Source organism: Megalops cyprinoides, chromosome 8 (genome assembly GCF_013368585.1).
Source record: "Megalops cyprinoides isolate fMegCyp1 chromosome 8, fMegCyp1.pri, whole genome shotgun sequence".
In the NCBI taxonomy this organism is placed as follows: domain Eukaryota; kingdom Metazoa; phylum Chordata; class Actinopteri; order Elopiformes; family Megalopidae; genus Megalops; species Megalops cyprinoides.
This window is the reverse complement of record NC_050590.1, coordinates 9,381,619-9,397,923: the sequence shown is the minus strand read 5'-3', so window position 1 is coordinate 9,397,923 and position 16,305 is coordinate 9,381,619. Positions and strand designations below refer to the sequence as shown.

Below are 16,305 nucleotides of genomic sequence, written 5' to 3'. Positions count from 1 at the left end.
TTAGGAGAGTGAACAAACAACAACATCAGGCTCTCAGCGAATCGATGGATCACAGAGCAGGAATGAATGAACAGACAGAGCTTTCTGAGGCTGCGGTTCGCACAAGCTCTGGGGATAGAGGGACAAAGAACGGCTCTATGATCTGAACCGCGCTGCCTTGTTAGATGGCTGGATGGTGCCTTCAGAAGGGTTCGTGAGAACAGTCACAAAGCCCAAGTATTCTTTTTTGAATCCTACTGGGAAAATAAAATTTTCAGGAATTAGAGGAGGTTTGTGCGCATTCCTGAATTGTTAATAAAGTCAAGAGACCAGAAAAGACCTTGTTCTACAAGTAGTACCAAACATGGTTGCTGCTGAACTTTGACCATTAATCACAAGAAAAAAAGAGAAGTATATACACCCTATTGAGCATAAACCCACCACCAACCTCCCCCAATTCCATTTTTATCGACTGACCAACAACATTCTTTAGAAGTGAAAAAGACATTCCGTGTTCTATGGACGGACAGGATGTGGAGGAAAAAAAAACTACAATAGCAGAAATATCTCTGAACCGAAGAAGCAATACACGTTGCGGTACCCTGGCAGAGATCTCCTGACAGGAGAACTGAGGGACAAAGCACATTCCTCTCTCCTCCTACTTAGGAGGAGACTATAAACAATACATTATGTACTGCTTTGAGACATACCCATTACAGCAGTGCTAGACTGAACACATGACAAGGGTGGAGGTAAGTCTAGGTGAGGATGGAATTCTAAGGCTTTGGCAGATCATGCACATGAGTCAGAGCGAACAAAGTACAGCCATTGTTCCAGTCTGCCACATAACTGGCCCCTGATTAAAGGTTTGTAGGTACATATCTCCCAAAACATTGAGGAGCCACCCGCATACACACTGCTTGAGGTGAGATACAGTTGTAGCTGCTCAGCTGGGAGAGTGGAAGCATGGCGCTTTAGTGATCAATGCTTTCGTCTGGTCAGTGTGGTGATGACAGCAGAGAACTAAAGCAACATCTCTCCTGTCCAGCAGAGATATTCTGCTGCTGGAGCTAAACCCAGGAGGCACTGCTATACCAATCTACACCTGCCCCAACTGAACACTAATTCACAGCAAAAGGGCCAGACCAATCTCCTCTGCATCCTTGGGCAGCCTGAAAATCCCCTGTGGGGCTACACAGCCCGCCTATGGTCCGTTTTGGCCCCTCTGAGTTGGAAGAAGCTTCCCGCGATGGTCAGGACGACAGAGCTGCAGACAGATGACTCACCTGTACAGACAGCAATTCAGGCTCACTCATTACTGTAGCACTTAAGGCTTGCTTCTCTGTACATCACATTAGGATTTATAGAAATAATAGAGTACTGACATTTTTGATTATTATACTACTTCGTTTAGTCTGCATTTCCATCAAGGCACTTGAAGTTATTGAAGTACTGTGCCATGCTTGGGAATTTCTATTTGAATGTCGTCTGACATGTTTTGTGAGTACTGATGTCTATCATTGCACTCATCCGCTCTTTGCTTGCCCCTTTGCAATTTCTCTGCAAAAAAGTATGCCCGCTAAATAAACACAAATGACAACAAATATAAATGTAAACAACAGAGTTAACGTTTCATCACAATACCAACACTTCTCAGAAAATTCATATCAACCTCAATTATTAATTGATCATTTCCAACATTTTTAATATTTCCAGACGGCAGATCTTTAAGGCGGAATCTGCGATTGTCGACAGTTTCACCTTGTATTCTGGTTTAACACGCCCACATGCCGGCTGCAGGGGGTCGCCACTCACCTCTAACCTGTTGATGAGCTTCTTCTTGATAGCGTTCTGAGCTGCAGCGTTGGTGGCGACACGCAGCCCCTCCGCCGCCTCCCTCAGCCTTTGCTGCTGGTCCTCATTCTCCGGGTATGCTGCGGCCCCCTAGTGGACGGACACACAGACAGACAGATCCTCTGTCCATCAGTCCACTCAACTGGTGGCACCATCCAGTCTGAACTGAACCCATCGTGGTTGTATGCGTTACTCATGTAGAGACATGTCTTCCGTCATGTTCTGTTCTTCTCTTTTTCCTTCTGTCAGTGAGATCTACATCTACAAGATCCTCCCGAGCTCTCACTAAGTCACTACGCCTCAACCAAGTCACCTATAAGCTCCCCTTCCCATTTTTTTTTCTTATTTTTTTCAAGGGTATGGATTTAGGCTAAGCCTGGTCCCATTTACTTAATTAACTGGCAGCTGAGTATCTCGGTGGCAATGCAACCCCGATATTATAAAGTAAAAACAGAGAGAGAGAAGAATTCAGTATGAATCCATTACCTCTACCCCTTCTGGGTGATGAATATAATAAACAAATGTTAATGAGTGCATTTAATATCCGGCTATTATTCTTTTTCCACATACATTAAAAGCAAAGCGGAATACCAAATTATACCCAGACACTGCAAAGCAGCATCATCATGAAATGACGCTTCAACAACACTCTTGGAGCACCTTACAGAGTTTGCCACAGTATGCATATGAACCGGGGAGAATCACATTCTATGGCCTGTTTAAAGCAGATGCATCCAAGAGGACAGCTGTAGGGGATGTTTCCTCTCTAACCAACCAGTTCCTTCGAACAACTACAGCCTCAATTACATCAATTGAGCTACTACTTCTGGTAATGAGACTGTTGGCCTTTTAAATTGCTCTAGAATGCATATTGGGTTGCACCACTCCAGGGTGTGGCTAGGGCACTTTTTGGTTCAAAGAAACAGAGGACAATACTATAAGCTTTGCACATAAGCGGCATACTAACCTGAGTAAATACATGATAAAGGCATTTTTTTGGGAGTAAAGGCGATGCTAAGGGCTCCATCACAGATTCAAACAAAAGCAGTCTAAAGCAGTCAAAAGCTCTCCACTAACTGATTAGGGTCGGTTTGTTCAAGGACAGTTCTTCATGTTAAAGGTGCATAATAACGATATAACTAACATATATATAATATAATATATAATATAATAGAATATAACATAATATAATATAATATAATGTAATAATATATTATATAATATATAATAAAAAATATTTTTTTTTCCTGACTATAAATTCCAATAAGTCATTAATTACACAGTATTTTCTTGGTGGGTCATCATGTCATCTTAGTGACACAGGTTAGCACTGCGTTGAAGCAATTATTTGCACAGTACACAGAAAATGTGTCACAAAGGTTTGCACAATTGCTTGTACATTCATCTCACTTTAAGTGACTGACACTACATTTTCCCAGCGCAGGGACTGTAGATTTGGAAACAAAGGTGCTAGAGGGGAAAACAGAATTGAATGAGCAGGAGAGGACAGGAGCTGCAATGGCAATCTGAAGTTTAATAGAATGAGATGTGACTAGACGGCTAAAGAGAAATCGCTGCCATTCTCTGATGACATTAATCAGATAATTAGCACTGTGTTTTCCCCACATAAAACAGCCCTCGACTGGGAACCCCCAGGATGCAAAGATTCCAGCCAGTTTTCTCACAGCACAGAAAATAAAACGCTTGCCTTCTCTTGCACGATACAGTTAAGAAATACAAACTGTTCTCAACACACACACACACAGACATGCACACACATACACATGCGCTCATGCACGCACACACACAGTCTCAGCATTTTGAAGTGCACTTTTTTCCCCAACAATGTGCGTTACACTCAAAGAGGCATAGAGTGCTGTCTGCTTTTTGACAGTTGCCAAGGAAACAATCAAGGCAGCATTCCCACATTCCCTTGATGAAGGCAGCGATATCGTGATTAGTATGTCACAGATCAAAAGCACACAACACACCATTGGTTATCGTTTCATTTGCCTGGATATTTCAAATTATTAATGCTTTCATTATTTATACAATACAATGCTAAGAGATGATTTAGAATATTTGTATGGCTAACAATACACTACCAAAGAAATGGGATGCAAAAATGAATCTTCAGTTTGTAAAAGCTGAAGGTTTAACTGTTTTAAATTCAATTCATTCCTATGAACTACATCACTAAATCCTTACACAAACACAAACAAACACATTTCATATCTTTATTTAAAAACTGATTCTACTGCAAATAATAGCATAACAGGATTTTCTGAAATAATGCGTATGGCAGTTACTAGAGTAATTACTACTTTTGACAGCATTTCGACTGATTCTAGGCAGAGGAAAAGGCAAATCGGTATCACCTCCTCATTTTCAATCACATCATTTTTACACCCATGACAACGTGCTTCCTGTGTCTGACTGACAGCAGTTGCTCTTTCACCTCAGTTGTCAGGGCAGATTGCTTGAGTGGCCATCAGTGTTGATAACGAAGTCAGTAAGAACCAGGTCAGACGAACAGTTCCAACCTCGGACAGCTCCGGACCGTGATCACATGTGGTCCACAGCGGTTACATGTTAACTCAGTCGAAACCGGCGGCTCTACTCCACACCAGTCCCTCGGACATGCCTTTCTGTCTGGGGTGTAGTCTCACCTCTCTTTCCCAGTGCACACATCGAGAAAATACAAACACAGATGCTTTTCAGTTTCAGCATCTGTCAGGCAGTTCAATGCTCTGCTTCCATAGGAATTGTGTGAACGTACAGAAAACCCTCTCAAACTTCAGAACTGCCGAACTTCAGAGGGAAAGAAAATGTGACTAACCAAAATTATATTGCACATGCAAAATGTATATTGTTTTTATTTTTTGACTGGCAGACTATAAATACTTAATAGCGCTGGATATACGTATAACGGTTTTCCAAAACATGTTATTCAAGCTATTTGCTCTGTGTGCCAAACAACAGCTGTCTGCCGTGAACTGAATTACTCATCACGGCGATGCCCAGAGATCATTTGCTCTTTGTACCTTTGCAGCCTCGACCATCCTGGCCGTGGCATCAGCTAGCAGTTTAGCTGCGGCGAGCAGCTTCTTGGAGTTGTCCACGTCAATTTCCGCCTCAGCATCGGATCTCATGGCGTTCACCAGGTCAGAGGTGGCCTGTGCCAGTACCCTGGCCTGCCGGACCATCTCCCCTACACGGGACAGAGAAACCGAGATGAGCAACACAACATCAACAACCTGACAGGATAGTAAAAACAACTGATAACCACTGTGCTCACTAATTCTTCACTATTATTCACACTTCTTTAAAAAAAAAAAAAAAAAGTGCTTGGCATCTACCCCCTGCATTCCTCCACTTTGGAGAAGCAGCAAACACCTCCCCAGAACTGATTTAGAATCAAGCACTCAGCCATCTATTCTTATACTGGGGCGCGAATCAAAAAGACCGACCAAAAACGACCTGCAGTTTACGTTACTCCCCAGGCAAGCGCACACTTCTGAGTTGGGTAAGCGCCCACATTCTTCTATAAAAACCTCTTTGCATGTCCTGAACACCTACACACAGCGTGGAACAATTCCACTGAGGGGCTTATCTAAGGGAAGACATTCTTTCGCTCCTTTCGATCTACAAACTGTGCAAACTGCAGAAATAAATTGAAATGAAAAATGAGCGTCAGTGGAAAGAAAACAATTAATTTTACTATTACTATTATGTTCATTTTCATGTCTCTTTTTAAGAACAGAATGAATGTTCATGACAATGTTTTGTTTCAATTTCAAAGGGGGGCTGACTGTGATTGAGACCAGTTTACATGCTCTTGTGGCAGTTTCAGATGAGACACTTTTCAAAGCACCACCACTGTAACCCACATTGAATTCTTCAGCCGCAGAACAGCATCATAACAACTGCTTCAGCCTTTCATAATGTTTCAACAATGAAATGCCTGATGTTCATTTAGTAACAATGTAAAACCCCAAAATATCTTGGAACACTCTCAGTCAAAAAAACAAATGAAAACAACAGCTATCTGACAACTCCTGCAGTGCTGAAGACAAATAACCGTGGCAGGGTACCAAGCCAGGCAGATACTGTTGCAAGTAAAAATTAGGGGTGCACTGACAGCAATTTCTTGGGCTGATACTGACATCTGATATTTGCTCAACCATATCTGGTGATTCTGAAGCCAAAAGCAGTATTTCAGGAAGTTTGTTTCTTGTGACAGTACCGGGAAAATACACACGCCTCTTTTTCTTTTAAGTGACACAGTCACCTGCATAGTAGATGGCAGTAGACAAAACAGGACCATTGTAACAAAGACATTATGAAGAATATTTTTAAGTAAGCCTCAAATGAAATCTGTATAATTATTTACAGCTAGTTCATAACAGTTGATCAACTGGTACAGTGTATGCAAACATATACCAAACATAAGCAAAATTACACTAATCTAACATAAAACAATAATACTGAGCAAACTAATGCATTATATTTAAAGCATCCACATCATATTATCAAACTTAGTTATTTTGTGAGTTTCTCTTTGCAATTCAGTATTTAGATGCTTCTGTCACATGTAAGCACATGTCGATTACATACACAGGTAATTCCAACACGTGGTTTTCCACATAGCAACCATGGAATGGACAAATAAAACAACCAAGGATGTATGCGAGCCGCAATATTTGGCATGTGAAACTTCCTTTTGCAATTTTAAATCCAACTTCAGTCAACCGTGCAGTGAAAACTAACATGGACATAACAGACACATCAGAGCAACAAATATCTTACGCAAAAGCTCACTTCTGAAAAAATTATCTTTGAGTGAGAGGATGTGCAGAGAGATGATGCAGCAGTGTTCCGGAAGAGTGTTCTGAGTGTTCTGCCTGCTGCAGAGTATGATGTGGTTCAATGTATTCCATAACTCTGTTCACTCAATGCAATAAATTACAGAACTTGTCAAGTTATTTCAGTTGAGATGTCATGGTCTCATTTCTGATAGTGCTGCAATGATTGCTGCACGAATTACCATGCTGCAGCATGCTTCGTCTGTGCACAGGACCACTGTGCTTTTTTAAACAAGGCAAGGTGCTCGGTGGGTAATGTACCTTCAGGTGGCTAATCACATTTGCTGTATTTAATTTAAACTCAAGCTCTCTCCTCCACAGGAGACTTTTGCAATGCAGAAATCTGCAATCTGAAGTTTGTTTGCTGCTTTCTTTCACTTCAGACAAAAACTTCCAAATTGCTGACATTAGCTAGCTGTATGTAAATAGATACAGTATATAAGTTGTTCATTTGCTGAGTTTGTGTCAAATTCAGCGAAAAGCCATCTTTAGTTGTCAGTAATGCTTTAATGCTTCGCAGCTATGTTGATTACAATTTATAATACATTCAGAACACCATGAGCACAATGTAATGCTGTATCAGGTCAATCTGAGTCTCTATTGATATATACATGTACCCATAGAAAACAAACAAGTAGCAAGTAAAAATGAACATTTGAATGAGCTTTTTTTAATATAAGGATATTAAGCTCTACACGCTAACCCAGTTTCTGCTGTATCTTCATATCTAGCACCAAGGTGACATGCAGTGAATGACAGTAGTGGGCATCAGTCAAATATAGGTTTGCATCTGAGACTGAACCTGCATCAGAGTAGTGAGGACTGTGACCCCAAAAATGAGGCCAACTCCCCCACTCCTGCCCCTGCGGTGACCCACTGTCCCACCCTGTTCTGGATTCCACACTCACCAGCGTCGCCCATGGAGCTGAAGATGTTCTCTGTGACAGTCATGATGGTGTCGGTGGCCTGGTCGTAGCGGCCGATGGGCTCCCCGCGGCTGGCGTAGTGGCGGACGTGCTGCAGCAGGTCGCTGAGTGCCTGGCTGACCACGCTAGCGGCTGCGCTCACCTGCCTCAGCAGCTCACCGTCGTCGGTGGCCGAGTGGCAGGCCTTCACACAGCCCTCCACCGAGCGGTCCACCAGCTTCCCTGCCTCCACCAGCTGCTCCTGGCACACAGGTGAGCTGATGGTGGGGCTCACCACCTGTAGGGCCACACCAGAGCCATATAGTTTCATTCCACAATGCAGAGGGAAACACATCTTACTGCTCACATCCCACAATGCACTGGGCCTTAGCCTATACCTTCATTACTGCTCACATCCCACAATGCACTGGACCTTAGCCTATACCTTCATTACTGCTCACATCCCACAATGCACTGGGCCTTAGCCTATACCTTCATTACTGCACATATCCCACAATGCACTGGGCCTTAGCCTATACCTTCATTACTGCTCACATCCCACAATGCACTGGGCCTTAGTATATACCTTCATGTTAGCTTGTATGGCTCAAATCCTCTCACCTCTTCAAATGTCAAACTACCATGGAAAACGCCGTTGATTACGCATAAGAGTGATTCATATCACCCATTTCTACTCTATCCAGTAGTGCTGACACGCCTCGCCCGTGCCAAGGTTACGTGCCGAGGCTGCGGCCCCGAGAACTGTGTACCTTGGCACAGGCCACCAGCTGTGAGGTCGAGAGGGCACACTGAGTGGCGGCCGCGATGACCCTGTTCTGCAGCACCGTGTCCTCTGCCACCTGTGCCACGTTCTTGGCCTTCAGGACCAGCATGGCAGCTGCGTTGGCCACTGCTTTGGCCAGGTTCATCAGAACGTCCTGCAACACACAAGAAAAAAGGGCACACTCTGTTTTAGGCTGTCTGGCTTTTGCAACATTTTCTGAACACCATGCACAGGCTGCATACCGAAAAACTCACAAAAACTCAAAAAAAAAACATTTTTACCTTGATTCTTCACATCTTTAAGCAATCAAAGAGCTGTTTTTGGGAAAAAGGAGGGTTTTGTATTTCCCCATTTATGACAAGGAAAAGCTCTTGCTGTTAGAAAGCCTGGCTTGCTTCATTGACAGGAGATGGTTCAGAATCCAGGCTTACAGGACAGGGTTTGCCATACTCAGTTTATACAAGTGCAAAACACATGCACTTAATCATCATAAATCAACAGATGACATCAGAAAACATCAGTACTTCTAAGTCCACAATAAATCTGGTAATAAACCACTGCAATGTAATTGCAATGTGTAATAAGGGCCTTTCACGCTTTTCATTGTAGGTGTATTCCAGCAAAACACAGCATACCTGGAATCGCTCGTCGGTCTCGCTCTCCCCAATTTGCCGAAGCAGGTCTCCGCTGGCCTGACCGATACTGCCCGCGGCAGTTAGCACCGTCTGCCGAGGCTGCAGAGGGATATCAATGCCGTTACTTTACCGGGGCGAAATGCCAGACTGTTCCCTTCCATCTTGTACAGGCTGCAGATCACCCCTGAGCCACAGCTTCTGACATTCACATTGGTATAAGCACGAATGGACTGAACATACTGCAGAAACGGGCAAAAAATGTCATATACTGAGCTGGATATGTAGGTGGGTATGTAAACTATTATTGTTCCTTTTATTGTACATGTCAGATGCATTCACCCAGGGCAACACACGGAGTTTGCATTTTTCATGTTTTCCATTTATACAGCTGGAAGTGTACTGAAACAGTTCAGCTCGCTTTGCTCGAGGGTGCAACAACAGTGCCAGCACTGGGACTCAACACCTCAACCTTCTAGTTACAAGGTCAGTAGCCATTATTCTACACTGCCAAATAGTCACAATTTAGTGCAATTTATTGCATTACTTTGAGGCTGCCATTAAAATAATCTGGGATAATTTAACTGTACAGAAGTACTTGAAGTTGAAGACTTCCTTTGGGAAAAACCGAAATCGCAACTTTTGCCAAGAACGCATTAACAAATCAAGAGAAGGAGCTGTGTCGCTTTGCTAAGTTCAGAGGCATTTCCTCCAGGGGTAATAGACATGCAAGACACAGAAGACACACTCACAGGCGCAATACCCCTTTCCAGAAAAAACGCTAATTTAATAAAATGCCTGTGTTCCTAGGATAAGTGCTATGCAGTAATACCTCTTAAAAAATGAGTGGATAAATAAGAGGCCCCAAAACTGGGTTCGTTCCTGATGCCTGAAAGGCAGGGCAGCCAAGTGCCATCTGCTCTCATCAATTCCTCTGCAGATTTATTGCACAACCTGCTCTCTGCTGCTTCGTTAGCGAATGAAATCAAGTATGTAATTGAGAATTCGGACATGCCGCCGACCTGTATTCTGAGAAATACAGGAGGCAGGAGGTTTGTGCGCAGGGTTACCAGGCTTTTAAGGCAAGGGGTCACACCGGTCTCTCACCTCACCAGAAGCAGGCTCCACAGCTTTCAGAAGGTCGGACACGGCCCCTGCCAGGGTCCTGGCGGCCCGCATGAGGTCCTGCCCGCTGCCCACATCGTCCTCCACCAGCGCCGCGAGCAGCTTCACGCCCTTGGACATCTCCGTCAGGTTAGAGGAGATGGTGGAGATGGCACAACCCACTGCAGTGTAGTCGGTGTCTGTTGGGTCACCTGGTGACGGAGATCAGACCTAGTTAACACCTTCTACAAAGCTTTGGACCCCTGACTGTATTTTTGTTGATGCAGACTAAAGAAAGGTTCATATACCAGGGTGAATGACCTGAAAAATATCAAAACGGCAGGAAACGATTGCGGCCCTTTTCATTTTGCGGTGGACATAGCACACAAAAATCACCAGAATGGCAGATGGCAAAAGAGCCAGCATTATGTGTAAATTGTTTTCATGTAGAACTTTAGAGTCCCATTACGACGTCGGACAACTTGTTGCAACAGCTGGCAACAAGGGTCGCTCAGAAAAGAAAACTGTTTTCATAAGCAGCATAGAACTTCTCATGCTTCTCCAGTTTGTATCCCTATCTTACCTACCCCGGGGCGGTACTCTGCAGCTGCCTCTCACCACATTTTCAAAGTGGGGTGACCCAAGGCAAAGACAGGACAGTAGCAACTTTGGGGGAGAATTAGGTTTCTGTTGGACTATAATAGCATAGCTACAGGCTCTCCATGGCATCAAACAGATGGCTGAGAAGTGATTAATTTCTGGCTGCTTTCTGGATGGCACCATGCTAGCTAAACTGGACTCAACTGCCAGCCAGTCCAGCTCCAACACAAAAAGCTGAATATTCATCAAATTCATCGATGGAAACAGTCATTAGGATCAAAGGGATGCTTTTAAAAGAGAAACCAGAGCTATTAAAAAAAATTTACTAGGACTATTATGTACTCTGTACAAGATTCTAAAAAGTGATGACACCGAATGTACTAGAAAAGTCTATTTGCTGGTTCTGCTACAATTCCATTTGCTCTCTTTTCTCTGCTCAAACAATAGTTTCCTATACAATGAGAGGGCTGCGGAATGAAGAACAGTGTAAGATTCATTTCAGACAACTTTCAGAAAAACGGGCTTTCAAGACAGGGACGAGCTTGCTTGTATAAGTGTTTTAACTGTCTGTGGAAAATACATTACATCGTTATCACAAAAAAAATGAAAGCCTGATAAAGCAAACGGCTAAACACTATAAACCCTCGACTGACTGGCAGTCTTGATGTCCCAGAGAAGTGCACCTGCAGTGAGATTGACAACAGATGCTGTTCCCGCAGTGATAGCATCCACCTGGGAGTGAATTTCGTGCTTGGACTCGTCCACTTTGTTCTGGATCCAAACCCTGGATGCCTGTTGAAAGAGAGAGCCTATATACATGCTGACCTTCACAGTGGTGACCCCTTAATTATATATCATAATACATTTTATTATGCCCCTGTTTTATAATCTACCGTGTGCAGACAATGTTCCATCACTGAGAAACCAGTTTTCACGACACACATTGACACACACAGACACACAAACTCACTCTCTCTCTCTCTCACACATATGCGCACGCACACACAAACACATACACAATTTTACTCTGAGCTTAAGCAGCTGGTAATTTGCTGTTGATGTTTTGATGCTAACTGATACAGACGAATAAACAACATTTAAACACAAATTAAATTTTTAACGATATCTGAAAAGTAAAGAAACTTTCCAGACGTAGAACAGTTACTTTGAGGACGTAAAAATATTTGAATCAGTGAAATCTGAAATCTGTGCGTGAACTTCGTGAGCCTGGAATGGTCAGTGGATGTGTACATATGGTCACTGGTGAGTGCTTTGTAAGGGCACTTGCTGTACGCACCATGTCCTGTCCCAGAGGGGGCAGGGTGTCCACTTCACCGAGGTCTGCCTGCGCCTGCTGCACAGCCTGCATACTGGTGTTAATGGTGCCCATAAGAGCCTGCTGGGCTGAGCTCTGAGACACAGAGTGAGTGAGGGGGGGTAAAGGTAGAGAAATAGAGAGAGCGAGTGAGGAGGGAGGCAGAGAGGGAAGGAGGGAGATGGGAAGAAGAGAGAGAAAGAGCAAGGGTTGGACAGATGGAGTGAGAGAGGGAGACCACAGGAGGGAGGGAAAGAGAGTGAGAGAGCAGGAGAGAAAGAGAGTGAATCGAAGGGCACAACATCTACGGCAGTCTCACACACACACACACTCTCACACACATCACACACACACACACACACACACATACGTGCACACACACACACACAGACACACACACACATACGTGCACACACACACACACAGACACACAGACACACACACACATACGTGCACACACACACACACACACACACACATGCACACACACAGAATAATTCTGCAATAAGGCACAGCAGTTTCCATCTTCCACAAAACAAATGATTGTGAACCTCCAGGTAGAATGAACAAAACAGTCTGAGTTCTGTTAAAGGGGACATCTGACACACCTGCTTTCAAAGGCCTGTCTTAGTCATAGGTAAATTCATCCAGAACCTCTCTCTATCAAAGCACACATAATGCTGCTCCCTCCATCAAAGTAGAACTGGAGACTAATTGCTACGTTTAATTAATACTTGATAAATTATATGAAAATAAGCCCCAGGGAAAAATGTTGTTATGGATTGTGTGGGTTTATTTCCTAACAGAACAACTGTTGTTCCTGCACAGGGACAGCGCTCTCTCAGATGTCGTTTTGAGCTCACCAGCGGGGGCATGTGTCCACGATGCATCTGGCCCATGGTGACCTGCTGCTGGGCAGAGGGCATGGTGCCCGTATTGAAGGACTCTGGCCCAACAGAGCCCGATCGCATGACAGCGGGCAGCGCCACGGAGCCGTGTTCCACGCGACCCACACGGTTAAACTGCTGCTGCAGAATGGTGGACCTGCAGAAAAGAGAGGAGAGTATATGTGTGTGTGTGTGTGTTGTGTGTGTGTTGTGTGTGGTTGTGTGTGTGTGTTGTGTGTGTGTTGTGTGTGTGTTGTGTGTGTGTGTTGTGTGTGTGTTGTGTGTGTGTTGTGTGTGGTGTGTGCATGTGTGTGTTGTGTGTGGTGTGTGTGTGTGTGTGTGTGTGTGTGTGTGTGTGTGGTGTGCATGTGCGGGACATCAATCAATGAATAATCTCACACACCGCCCTAGTTCCGGAAATGAACAAATCCATTATGATTTAATTACGATTACTTCAGTGTCAACAGATATGAAATCATGCTGCCGTGACGCTGTCCTCTTCCTGTACACACTGATGCCCCCAAAATTACAGGAGGCAAAGCCCTGCCACTGGAACTGAATCCAGACAACACTGTTTTGAATATTTGATTGGCTAATTAAGGCTGACTAGGAAAGGCAGCGCTCTCGTTTGAAACTGAGGACAAAGACATGCAAATTAGCGCATAAACAGCACAGCTATGATACCCGATATTTATCACACAGTTTCCAGGTTTCCAATAACAACATGTTGCTAAGCACTGCAGGAGAGGAAAGCAGTCCTGGTGTATTGTAGTTTGGCTGCCAGGGGGCCCAAGGAGAGGCAACAGCCAATGAGGACAGAGAAAAGGCTTGAAAGGAAAAAAAGAGGATTTTTAGATCATTAGAGCCTAATGATTTGGATTTTTTCCAAGTCGTAATAACATTGGTGTCTTTCCTTGGGCTGCGCATTTTAGCAGAGATGGAAAGAAAGTTAATATTTGCTCACTATGAAAAGTGGGTAGGCTGGAGAATGGCTTGTGTTATTTTGCCACAGCTACAAGCAGATAAGTTCACTCATAAACACATCATTAAGGCTGTCAAAGTAGTTTTTTTCCCCGTGAGATGATGCTGCCATATTTCCATATTCCCCTGGAGTATAAATGAACACACACAAATATGATTATATGCAAAACCCCAGTCCTCAGATGCATATTCATTTGCCCTGAATTTAGGCAGTTCCTTTTTGAGACAGAGCTGCAGTCTCTCTCTGCAGAGAGACATTAGATGGAATCTCATCATAGAATACAAACACCAAACTGTTGCCTTGCTGTATGTATGCCCATCTGAATGTGTTGTGAATACTCTAACCTTGTGTGAAATTCTCTTTGTATGGCAACTATGGTGTCCTCCTTAATAATACATTTACAAAACATAAGCAATACATTTTTATCATGTATAACAGAGTTATCAATGGTTTACTAAGCATTAATAACTGCAAACATAGTTTACACTTTACTACCATACAATGTAAATACACATACTTCTTTGGAGAGACTGATTCCTCCAGCATGGTGGATTCCTCGTCACCCTCTAAACCAAAACGATCCTTACTTTGCTTCTGTAGAAATAAAAGTAGTGAGATACAGTAAGCCACACAATTCACTCAAAATTGACTCCCCAGAAGAATACTCTCAATCCTTTCACTGATGTCATTATACAAGGGATTTAAATGGAATTTTCCTGCCTGTGTGAAAAAAGACATTTTCATTCAAATATACTGTATTCATTGTGCATTTGTTAAATGGATGTCTGCTCTGGTTCAGTGTGGAGCATTCATCCAGCATAGAGAGGAGGTCCCACTCACCTTTTTAAGGATGATATCGATGTATCCTGCGATTAGCTGTGAGATCTGCTCCCCTTCCGTTGTCTGGACTGAGTAGTAGCTCTCCTGGTACTCACCAAAATCCTGCAAGATGCAAATTTCACAAATTATTGCTATTATTTGTTCATTTGGTAGACGCTCTAATAAAGAGCGTCTCGGTAACTTGCGCTTCAGTCTGTGTCACAATGGAAGAGAGAACAGGGGTGTCACTACACACTGGCAAGTAAAAGCATCAGTCATAAAGCATCACACCAGAAAAAAAAACAGGACCTGGGGAAGCACAAGTCAGAACACCTCCTCAAGATGTCAAGATGCTCCATCTTCTTGATCTTTTTTTCGCATTGCACCAGAAAGGACTATAAAACTGCAGAGGATTTACCAACAGTATTTACAGATGGAAGGAACTTGGGGAGAGCTTTTGGCTGGAAATTTTAGACTACAGGCAAGTTATAGGCCAGTAATGAAATCCAAAGCTTCACAAAAATGAGTCCACTGTTAGTTACAGTCTATTTAGCCACAGAAATATCCATTCTTTTTAAAGCAGCGCCAACTCACAGTATATTGTCTACAGTGAAGCAAGTGCATCTGAGAGGAGAACATACCTTTTCTACGGCAATAAAACACCAACATAAAAAAAAAACAAGATTCTCCCTTTGCCATTTCAAGTTTTGCATTCTCTTTCAAAAGAAAATTTCACAGTGCAGAAAAAAAAATCAGATAAAATATAAAGGAAGCCACAGGGCTGAAAAAAGCCAGAAATCAGAACTTCAAAGCCTTGCTCTTTGCAATGGGGGAGAAATATTTCATTCAAATCAAAGCTGGCATGTTTACTACAAGGTTGCTTTATTGGCACTCATTGCCTATCAATGATTAAACAAAGACTTCCACTTGTGAGCACTTTCACTAAAATAGATAAGAAAACACTCAGCAACTGGCAATGAGTGTAAAATGAAGCACAAAAATGCATTAATAACTCTGGTGCACACATGTGTTAAACAGAAAATTATTACTAATTATTACTAATTATATACACATATTACATATACATATACATATGTATATGCATATATATGTATATGTATATTACATATATATATTTATTCTGATCCGCGCTGCGCATCCCCGGTTGCCGCAGAAAGGTTGCAAGTGGATTGAATCTGGATTAAACCTCGGAGCAGAAGTATACAGTAAGTTTCCTTCTTGTTCCGTACAGTTGTCCAGTGGCTCAACAGACTCCTTCAGCATGTACTCAGTGGGTGGGTGCACGGAGGCAGGTGGAGCCCTACCAGGGTGAAGCTCTTGGGCGAGGCAGCCCATCTCTTCACTGTGGTCAGGGGCCACTCCTGCACCACGTCTTTGGTCTTCTCATCCACTCGCATCACAGACTCTTTGGTAATACCCAGCAACCGTGGGACAAGCTTATTTTTGCTTTTCATTTTTTCCTGGGAAAGAAAAAACAAATAAAGAAAAAAAAAACAGCTGAAAAAATTGCCTTTAAAATACAATCAAATCTCATTCCATTTGCATAAACTCATTAAAC

The 16,305-nt window shown here is 43.1% G+C and overlaps 1 protein-coding gene across 1 annotated transcript in view; it reads right to left on the bottom strand.

Annotated features, from left to right (window-relative positions):
• Positions 1-16,305, bottom strand: part of LOC118781827 (talin-2-like) — a 118,035-nt gene that overhangs the window by 33,199 nt on the left and 68,531 nt on the right. The window contains exons 11-22 of the mRNA XM_036534923.1: positions 16,052-16,207; positions 14,748-14,849; positions 14,425-14,501; positions 12,902-13,082; positions 12,021-12,134; positions 11,407-11,515; positions 10,127-10,335; positions 9,023-9,121; positions 8,374-8,541; positions 7,607-7,901; positions 4,878-5,044; positions 1,795-1,923 (exon numbers count right to left, since the gene is read on the bottom strand). Of these exons, the coding sequence (XP_036390816.1) occupies positions 1,795-1,923; positions 4,878-5,044; positions 7,607-7,901; positions 8,374-8,541; positions 9,023-9,121; positions 10,127-10,335; positions 11,407-11,515; positions 12,021-12,134; positions 12,902-13,082; positions 14,425-14,501; positions 14,748-14,849; positions 16,052-16,207 (1,806 nt within the window). The remainder of the gene's footprint in view (positions 1-1,794; positions 1,924-4,877; positions 5,045-7,606; positions 7,902-8,373; positions 8,542-9,022; positions 9,122-10,126; positions 10,336-11,406; positions 11,516-12,020; positions 12,135-12,901; positions 13,083-14,424; positions 14,502-14,747; positions 14,850-16,051; positions 16,208-16,305) is intronic.